Below are 10,811 nucleotides of genomic sequence, written 5' to 3'. Positions count from 1 at the left end.
CAATGGCAAATATTGAGACGTGTGGGGACAAAAGCTGTATATAGGAGGGGCTACACCCGTGTGAAGTGAGGGGCACTCTTATCATCGTACAGTACATATCATCATGACGTAACATGTCGATTTGCTCAGACACATGACGTAAATTCTACATTCGTTGTCAATGGCATTTAATGTTTGTGTTAGGACAAAATAGACGATTTGGTCTTCTACATAATGACAAACTTTCCTTTCATTGTCAATGGCATTTAATGTTTGTATTTCCACAAAAGGCCGATTTGTTCAGATACATATGACGAAAATTCTCCTTTCATTGTCAATGGTAAATGTGACAAGAGTTCAGGACAAAAATGCTAGGTCACACAAACAGGGGTCTCTCAGCCAGCTCTTTAATAAACAGAAAATACATACAGTACCCCATTTATCAGCTTTAATTTCAGAGTGTTCATCTATTTTCTGGTTACTAAAGAACTGGAGAGAGACATACCTCTGTTACTGAACAAATTACTATGTGACATTTGTGAATATATAGAGCTATCATCTATAGCAGGGGTTCTCAACGTTTTTGGCCGGGGACCCCCGGAAATGCTTTGGCAATGTCTCGGGACCCCCGCCCCGCCCCCTCCCGCCCCCCAATATAAATTGACTGCTACAATAACCTTAAACCATTTTGGGCGGGAACCCCTTTTGATGTTTTAAGCATTGTTATAATTTAGCTATTGAAAAATAGCAGATCTACAAGCTCATAGCGCGCCACTCGGTCTTTTTTTTTTTTTTCTGAAAATATTTTGGGGACCCCCCAAAATAATTTGGCGACCCCCCGAGGGGTCGCGACCCACGGGTTGAGAACCCCTGATCTGGTATAGTGCACCTTTAACCTCATACACATTTTGGCTGGTATCTTTGTTTTGCACTACATTTTTATCCCACAATTTTGCAACCCAGTTTTTTCACCCAGTGCCAATTATCTAATGTAATCCTGGGCGCTACACTTCCTCTGCCAACCTGGGGGGGCAGCGGACTGACCTCATGCCTCCTTCTATGCATGAGGAGTCACATTTTGGCTGGTATCTATCTGACTGTATGAATTCAAGTTCACATCAGTGGGTCACTTCTCACTCCATTTCTTTCTCTTTTCACAGGAAGTGCAACGGCAAGAGAAAATGCAACTTCCAACCATCCATTGAGCCATCTGCCAGGATCACATGCCTTCCTAATGACTTAAGGTATAAACAACAACAATAATAATATAATTGCGACTGTAAACTCGCATTTACTATGAAATCGTGCATTTCTCCTCCGCCAGCAACTCTACATCTGAACTCAAATCTTAAACCCCTTAGATCTCCATATATGGAGCTGAACGGTTCTGACATTCCATATGTTGATCCTGCCCCATCCATCCTTCCTCTTCAATGTCTCCCTTTTCACTGATACCTGTCCATTTAAACTCTAGACGGGCCTGCCCCAAAGGGGCAGACTCGCCTGGGAAAAAACTAGAGTTCTCAACAGGCCTGAAAATTAAGGCCCTGCCCTACCTGGGCCCTCATCAAACCCTGTACAATCAAGACACTGCCCTCGCTGCCACCCTTATGGATCTCCATATATGGAGCTGACCTGTTCTGACATTCCATATGTTGATCTCGCCCTTTATTAGCCAATTGATCACACCTGATCACCCCCCACCCAACGGGCACTGTTCTAGTTTTTATTATTAATAACTAGAAATTAGGGATGTCCCGATACACTTTTTCGTTTCCGATCCGATCCCGATACCACAATTTCTGTGTTAGCCGATACCGATACCGAATACCGATACCAGAGAATAATATTTAGAATAATAAAAATAAAAAAATATCTTATTTTGAAGTCCACCGACCGGGAATAGTGTTTATAGCTATCTAGATATATATATCTCGTGGTGTATTTATAGGGGGCGGCTGTGGCTCAGGAGGTAGAGCAGGTCGTCCAATGATCCCTGGGTCGGCGGTTCGAATCCCGGCTCCTCCTGTCCACATGTCGAAGTGTCCTTGGGCAAGACACCCTACATTGCCTCCAATGAGTCGGTCGGTGTGAGCTTGCCACCATTGGTGTGGGAAGTGAGGACGCTGGCGTCGACTGTTCTCCGCTTCACCTCCCAATGTATGAATGAATGAACCATTGTAAAGCGCTTTGAGCACTTGGAAAAGCGCTATAAAAAGCAATTCATTATTCATTATAGCAGACTCCTCACTCAAATGTGCACTTGCAGTTTGGGCAACTCCAAAGCAAACTCCACATGCCCCAACATTTTATTTTCCTGCCATAGTGTCAACCCCTTACCCCACGTCGGATCGGTGGTTAGACTGGCATATTCGCCGATACCGATATGACCAAATAAGGGCCGATCCGATACTTTTCCGATACTGATACAGTATCGGGACATCTCTACTATAGAAATGCACTCTCATGAGTTACCAACTTGCGCCTTGCGCACAAGTAGGCCATGTATGGCCTACTTGTGCACAAGCAGAGAGCGCCATGAGGTGCACTCACCACTGCTGGTACGACTACTACTTCTCTGCTGCTGTCTACTCTGGGTACGACTGCGGCTCTGAGTCCTAGAGCTTTCTGCTATTCTAAATGCTTTAGACCCATTATTGACCTTATACCAACCTTGAAACGTACCTTAGTTACGTCACCAAGAATGGTGGTCCCTTATTGGCTGTTGGAGGACACCGACACACTGTACATACCGACACCGACATACATACTGTACATACCCAGCCGATTGCAGTACTTGCGTGCTCTGCTTGCACGTTTTATTTATTTTGGATGGGCGCTAGCAACTCCAACGCATGGCTTTCAGACATAACGTCATGTGGCAGCCAAGTCTATCGTTCACACGGACAGACGCAAAGATGCAGTACCATTCATTAGTTGTCAATGGAAGCCAGCGACATGACAATGCAAAGACACAATGATGCATGTAGCTGCTCCAAACGATACTCCCAATTGTACGTGACAGCCACTGTTGTTGTTGTTGTTGTTGTTGTCGTCTATAATTTAATGACTGATGTACTTGCAGGAGGGTGTGATGTGGCATTATATCATGGCTCGTGATCCTACTCTTGATGGAAAGTGAGCATTTATTTTACATTATATTTCATTTTTTTAATCATCACTTCTAATGCATTTGATGCTTTTTTTAGACAGTCCTGTATAGATAGATCTGTGAAAAAATAGAGAATGGAATTAATAATGTCAAAGAATCATTTCTGATTCCAATGGCAAAAGAATATTGCAGTATATATGCTATTTTGAATAACAACAATACAATTGACAAAAACCTGAGTAAATTACTTGCCATTTGAAGTGGTGGACATGGAAATGGTATAGGCCTACTTGAGTCATAGTATAGTAATAATAATAATAATAATAATAGTACAGTACAGACACTCACAAAATGTACAGTACTCAAGTAAATAGTATATGTACTTCTTTACTGTCCACCACTGAGGTTTGCCATTTTGTTTGTGTAATAATGTGTTCATGTGCTTCTTCCACAGCTCCTCAAGGAAGACATGGAGTCGGAGGAACAGCCAGAATATCATCATTGTCTTTAATTAAACAGACAAAATGTCATCATTTGGTTGACTGCAGGCCTATATAATGTGAACCTCAAATAAAATTAATGGCATGCAACATGTAGCTTGTCTTGTTTTTCATGCTGGAAGTGACTGAGTGAAGTGATGGTCCGCTCACATCCCAGTCCCATGTGTCCTTTACTTTCCACTTTCAAGTAGCTCCACTATTATAGTTTAGTTATTGTTTATTTTAATTAGTCATAGTTTTAGTCATCATAGCATTTATTTAGTTTTCGTCAGTGATAGTCAACCAAGGCTTATGCACACCTGATATGCTCTGAGACGGGTGCGTAGGCAGGTCTCAATGTACAGTATGTGTTCAGTTTTCGTCAGTGAAAAAGGTATTCTAGGAAAAAATGTCATCATAGTTTTAGTCGACAAACTCAACACTGACTGCTCTGCTCGCGCTGGCACTCACACACCAGAAGCACCATACGCTGCCCGATGACCTCACAGAACTCACAAGTCACAGCCGCCGCGCGGCTGATTGTTTCTTTGATGTCTCATTAAGGCCACGGCGGCGAGGGAAAACAAGTCAAAGAGCAATAATAAGGAAGTGAAGGGGAGAAAAATAACATTTTAGCCTTTATATATCAAGAGCAGGGGGTGGGGGAAGAAAGAAAGATATCCAACACTGAGCAGACCCTGCAGGGAGCTCTACGGTGCCTGACTTTTCCGCGGGACCACCTAAAAAGCAGCTCCATAAACGCAGCGAGCTCTGAGAAAACTCTTGCGCTTTTCTTCTCAGACGAGGGCCAACGCCCTTGCCATGCGCTCACCAGGGCTCCTCTACTGAGATGGAGGCGGGGGAGGATACGGTACGACGATAGGGGTCATCAATATGTCCGTACACGGACAAAATGTGTCCGTGGCAAGACTTAATTGGCATTTTTCTTTACAACAGACCAACAGCACGCGCACCAATGCCAGCCACACTCGATCATGATTGGAGGAAGGCACCTCTCATCCTGATTGGATGAAAGCTTTGCCACCCAAAGCCCAAACCGAAACTAGGGTTTTTTGACCCCTGGGGCTCACTGGGGACAGGGAGGAACTCCTTATATCAGGGGTCGGCAATTGAGATTGTCCTCGGGCCAATATTATTCCCAGACATTCCATCGCGGGCCGGCCGTCTGGCGCGTGCGCGCGCGCAGCGCGCGTGCGCGCGCGCAGCGCGCGTGCGCTCGTGGAGGAGCGCACGCGCGCTTCGCGCGCGTGCGCGAAAAATTTCGGGTCTAATTCGGGTCTAATTCGGTCTAATTCGGGTCTAATTCGGGTCTATTTGACCAATATAAATCAACTTTTTTCTTTTTTTTTTGCTGGAAAAATATGGTGCTGACACGACGTTATGCTGCTTTCACACGGGCAGATGCAAAGCTACACTAGTACACCTAGTCACAGAACAGTGTCGTCGTTAAGCAGCAGGAGGATCCCACTGGCAGCACCTGTCCGTTTATCATTAGCACAACCACGAACGTCCAACACTAATGATAAACGGACAGGTGCTGCCAGTGGGATCCTCCTGCTGCTTAACGACGACACTGTTCTGTGACTAGGTGTACTAGTGTAGCTTTGCATCTGCCCGTGTGAAAGCAGCATAACGTCGTGTCAGCACCATATTGACTTAAAAAAAAAAAAAAAAAAAAAAATATTAAAAAATATATATTAAAAAATAGGCGGCCCGCGGGCCGCCTATTGCCGACCCCTGCCTTATATGGTCAGCACACTTTATAGTAGGGAGGATTATCCAAAAAATAAGAAAAAATAAGTGATAGTTGAATTAAGTGAAATCACTGAATGTACCTTTAAGCATTTATTTCATGTATGTCCATGGCAAAAAAAATATTTTGACAAAAATGTCCACCACAAACCAGATGATCATATTGTAATAACAGCATCCTGCAGAGGAACCTGCAACGTTTGTCCTATTCTAGTAGTTCTCAAACTCTTCATTTTAAGGACCCCCTTAACTCTGAGAGCGTACAAATAGAACGACCTGTAAAGCCCAAACCACACCAATGGTTATGGTCTACCGCTCAGACCATTGGGTCTGAGCGGTAGAGTGGTGTGAATAGTTTTGAAAGGGGATATGGTGAAGGGCACTGTAAATAAGTTGCACTGTCTGAGAAACAAAACTCTTGTACAGTAGGTGGCGGTATGCACCTTTATGTTGGTGCGATCCGCCATAAAACTCAGAGAAGAAGAAGAAGAAGCATGTTTGATCCTTCGGTTCATTCAGATGATGATTGGGTGGAAAATCACAACATGTTTGTGACAGGTGCAGCTCAACAACCTTGTTAAGCAATGTGCCTCAGCCCTTCTGATCCTGAACCTGACATCAGAATAAGCATCTGTTTAATACAATCAAAAAGTCATGTGCAAGCACTCACTATTTCTGCAGATATAGGGGATAGTACAGAGTAGTAGGCAATAGCATACCCATTTTGTCAGATTCAATTTTGTATGGTTCCAATTTTGAATTACCGGTACCCTACTTTTAACCAAATGATGGTCATTCTACAATATGGAAATGTCATGAATAACAGTAATGATTGCTTACAGTTTGTAGCCTATAGCCTATAAGGCACTCATTCTTGAGATGAGGGACAAAAGTGGAAAAAACATGTCCCACACATAAGAGCCTTATTTATGTTAAAAATAAATTAATTCATAAAAATAAAAGCACTTGCAAAGTTAAATGTAATACAGTTGTGTATTATTATGCCATTAATTTCATTATATATTTTTTCATATGCCATCTAAATTAGTTAAAAGCAGGCACTGTACGCAAAAAGGCCTGTATTTAGCCTGTCCCCAGCAAGTTGTCACAATGTCAAACTGCCAAAAAAGTGTCTAATACTGTCACAATCACATAAATATACATACTAAATGAAAGTAGATTGTCAACAACATAGCAAACAATATACACAGTTAATTTTAAATTAAATATCTCATATCAAATGTGTGTCCCACGTCTCCGTCAACTCCGTCAGGTTTTTTGAAAGTCTTAAATTAATCAGAAAATATTGTCGACAGATTTAGCCTGAAGACTCCTTTTCCAAGTCCTGTTTATATTTGTTGCAACAGTGGAGCACCTGGTCTGACAAGCATTCAATTGTTTGATATTTTAAACAAACAATGTTGATATCAATGTGGTCACAGCTTTTACATGTCAACTCCGTCAGGACATTATTATGATCTTTGTTAAGAATTCCAAAATAATGTTTAGTATTTTAGTTTAGGGTTAGGTTTAGCTAACAACTGAAGAAAAACTAAATGGATAAATTGTACTACAGAGGGTTAAGATGAAAACAAATGCCATTTTGTCAACTCCGTCAGACATCAACTCCATCAGGTTTTGTGTCTGACGGAGTTGACATGTATCTGACGGAGTTGACAAAAGTGTTCCCAAAACAATAAAATGATAGTTTTTGAATAATGGGAAGTATTCTAATTTGGCAGACAGTTAGAGCATGCCTTAAGGAACATTTTTGGCTATAGGGCCATCACAGATTTGTCTCGTGGTGACCATGGCAGCCATCTTCCAAAATGGCCGCCACCTGATGTTATTTTACAATAACTCAAGTTCTACACCACCTAGGATCTTGATTCTGGTGACTAATATTACATTTTCAAGGATGAGGGATACAGTGGTACAATTTAGATTTTCCCTATGACCATGGCAGCCATTTTTCAAAATGGCCGCCACCTGCTGTTATTTTACAATAACTCAAGTTTTAGACCACCTAGGATCTTGATTCTGGTGACTAATCATACATTTTAAAAGATGAGGAATACAGTGGTACTATTTAGATTGGTCCTGTGACCATGCCAGCCATTGTTTTTCAAAATGGCCACCAACCTGCTGTTATTTTACCAATAATTCAAGTTATAGACCACCTAGGATCTTGATTCTGGTGACTAATCAATGTAATCATACATTTTAAAAGATGAGGAATACAGTGGTACTATTTAGATTTGTCCTGTGACCATGGAAGCCATTGTTTTTCAAAATGGCCACCAACCTGCTGTTATTTTACCAATAACTCAAGTTTTAGACCACCAAGGATCTTGGATCTGGCGACTAATCATTACATTTTCAAGGATGAACTTTCTCTGGGAGGGGTCAGGGCTTATTTCAGGTGCAGGTTGAGTTGCTACTGACAGGACATTACAGTAGGTGGGCTTTATGGCCTTTGACTTGTCCCTTTCAGGCACAGACGCACAGTTTGACTTCACTGGCCACTGCAGGGAACTGTGGGGGAGAAACTTTGGTCTCTTGACACCCCGATTAGGTTCAGGGGTTTTTTGGTAGAGACTTGCCTTTCATGACATCGTTGCTGCAGCAGTTGATCTCCTTACTGCGAGCGGTGGCACACTCTGGGTCTCTTGGGCGTTGCATCTTGGTGGCCTCCTGCCAGTGTTTCTCCGTCCTCATGAGCTCTGTGTTCTGGGGCTCTTGAATTGTCTTGGCTGGAGATTGCTTTCCTGCAGGGTCCAGCCCAGTCTTGTGCAGATGGCTGCTGGCCCACCTGGAGGCCCCAACCTCAATTGTTCGGTTGGTGTGATTAGGTGGGGTGGTCTTCCCCAATCAGGATGAGGGGTTTGACCCTTTCAAACCGTTGTAGCGGCAGTCTGGCCAAGTGTCTGTATTTAGTTGTGAGGCTAGATACAGGATACGATTGCTCACCCAGCCCCAGGTGACTTGAGGTGAAGGCTCCTTTGATTTGGTAACATTGCTTTGGTTGACATGCTGGGGACACAGAGAACGACACTGATGCCTTCAGTGTCTGCACATCCTGCCTGATAGTTCTGAAGGCAGATCTTCAGGTTTTCCGTTGAGGCAGAGTCTTTCGCTCACTGTTCACCTCAAGCAGGACTTCAAGGTGTTTGCCTTTGCACAGGCTATATGGCTAGGACTCGTGCTTCAACCACTCCGAGAACTCCAACAGGGTGTTGGTTGCTCCTGGGCCGCAGAGCATTGTGCGGCGGAATTCAACTCTTATCTCTGGTGGCAGCTTGTTGAGGAGTCGTGCAACTTGTGAGCCGCATCTAAGTGCTGTGTCTCCCTCTGGGCCTAGGGTTGTTAGCATGCCTACCAGCGACTGTACTTGAAGCGCAAACTTCTCAAAGGCCACCCCATCGCCTCGACAGATGTTGGCTGCCTCCAAGACACTTGCTATTTTCCGTAACACTAATTTGTGGGGCTGTCCAAACTTGTTGTTTAGGTGTCACCCGGGTCTCTGTTGGTGAAGTCGGGCCTATAGGTGGTCTAGAACATTATTAGAACGTTATTTAGTATGGGGATATTAATAAAATCTGGTAATAAATTCCTTACCAAGAGTTTTCTTCACCAATGTGTTTGGAAGGGTGTCTACTAACATATCCCACATTGCTTTATATTCAACCACCCTAGGGGAACTTTTGACAGCTGCTGAAAGTTGGGGTACCATCAACAACCAATATAAGGCAAAATGTTCATTATGCTTATAGCATGTGACATGTCAAACTAGGGGGTTTTCATGATTCTGAATGCATTCCAAGCATTAGCTATGCACGAAAAACTCATTGGGCTGAAAACGGCCATAGCCGTCATCACAAATGTGATTAGGTCAGCACATTTGGGCACATTTGGGCAAGTGGATATGGCCGAATTTAGCCCAAGGAGTTTGACCCCTAGTTTGGCCATAGACCCCCTAGTTTGGCCATAGCCACTTGCCCAAATGTGCCCAAATGTGCTTACCTCATCACATCTGTGATGATGGCTATGGCCGTTTTTAGCCCAAGGAGTGTTTTTCGTGCAAAACTAATGCTTGGAATGGATTCAGAATCATGAAAACCCCCTCGTTTGACATGCCACATGCTACTTAAAGCATAATGAAAATTAGAACATTTAGCCTTATATTGGTTGTTGATGGTACCCAACTTTCAGCAGCTGTCAAAAATTCCCCTAGGGTGGTTCAATAGAAACCAATGTGGGATATGTTAGTAGACACCTTTACAAACAAGAAAATTCTTGGTAAGAAATGTATTCCCAGATTTGACATTCTGATAATATTCCCTGACTAATTGGTAAAATAATAGCAGGTCCGCCATTTTTGAAAATGGCTGCCATTGTCACAGGATAAATCTAAATAGTACTACTGTATTCCTCATCCTTGACAATGTAGTATTAGTCACCAGAATCAAGATCCTAGGTGGTGTAGAACTTGAGTTATTGGGAAATAACAGAAAGTTGGCGGCCATTTTGAAAAATGTCTACCATGGTCACAGGACAAATCTAAATAGTACCAATGTATCCCACATCCTTGAAAATGTATGATTAGTCACCAGAATCAAGATCCTAGGTGGTGTAGAACTTGAGTTATTGTAAAGTAACAGCAGGTGGCGGCCATTTTGAAAAATGGCTGCCATGGTCACAGGGCAAATCTAAATAGTACCACTGTATTCCTCATCCTTGAAAATGTGGGATTAGTTACCAGAATCAAGATCCTAGGTGGTCTAGAACCTAAATCAGTTCAACTTGTCAACTCCGTCAGACGTTGGTCACATGATGTTTTTGTTAATTTCCAAAGAAATAGATGATTCAATGTCAAATATTTTGTGCTTATGTATTGAAACACCAACTGAAATACTACTTAATGATGCTTTTTATTTTTTTTAACATGGTTTTTACGTTATAATATTGAAAGTAAAGGTTGAAAATGAAGGATTTGAGAAATGGGATATTTCATAATAGTGTGATATTGGAATAAAACAATATTAAATTCATTGTATTACTTAACTTGACTACTAAAAGCCATTATAAGATAACTGAGGACTTTATAGTATTGTTGAAATTATCAAATTAAAATAAAAGGGATTTTAGTGTGTCTGACGGAGTTGACATAAATCAGTTATAAAGTGCATAAATGTCCCATTTTAGAAATAAATGTTATGCGAAAAACCTGTTCCTTCTCAAGATTGGTAGTTGAGACCTGTGTCTACAAATACATCCATTTCATTTTAATGGTTCTTAAAATAAAAAAAAATCTGATTTGAAAAAGGTTTTGTCCCTTATCTCAAGAATGAGTGACGGATTAAAATAGACAAAATTAACACAAGGAAGAAAAAAAAAGGAATATTTTGTGTGCAATTAAGATAGGATAGCTTTTTAAGCTTTGTGATGTTTAAATTCATGATTAGATT

General features: G+C 42.0%; 1 protein-coding gene across 2 annotated transcripts in view; it reads left to right on the top strand.

Moving 5' to 3' along the window:
- The window catches only part of LOC306925944 (uncharacterized protein), a 6,394-nt gene extending 2,716 nt beyond the window's left edge, over nt 1-3,678 (top strand). For both annotated transcript variants that reach the window (XM_079505115.1, XM_079505114.1), the window contains exons 6-8: nt 1,140-1,223; nt 3,065-3,117; nt 3,546-3,678. In XM_079505115.1, the coding sequence (XP_079361241.1) occupies nt 1,140-1,223; nt 3,065-3,074 (94 nt within the window). In that variant the 3' untranslated portion in view covers nt 3,075-3,117; nt 3,546-3,678. The remainder of the gene's footprint in view (nt 1-1,139; nt 1,224-3,064; nt 3,118-3,545) is intronic.
- The last annotated feature ends 7,133 nt before the right edge of the window (nt 3,679-10,811 follow it).

This window comes from Electrona antarctica, assembly GCF_951216825.1.
Source record: "Electrona antarctica genome assembly, chromosome: 7".
Taxonomy (NCBI): Eukaryota; Metazoa; Chordata; class Actinopteri; order Myctophiformes; family Myctophidae; genus Electrona; species Electrona antarctica.
Note: the sequence above shows the minus strand (reverse complement) of the source record. Positions and strands in the feature narration are given on the sequence as shown.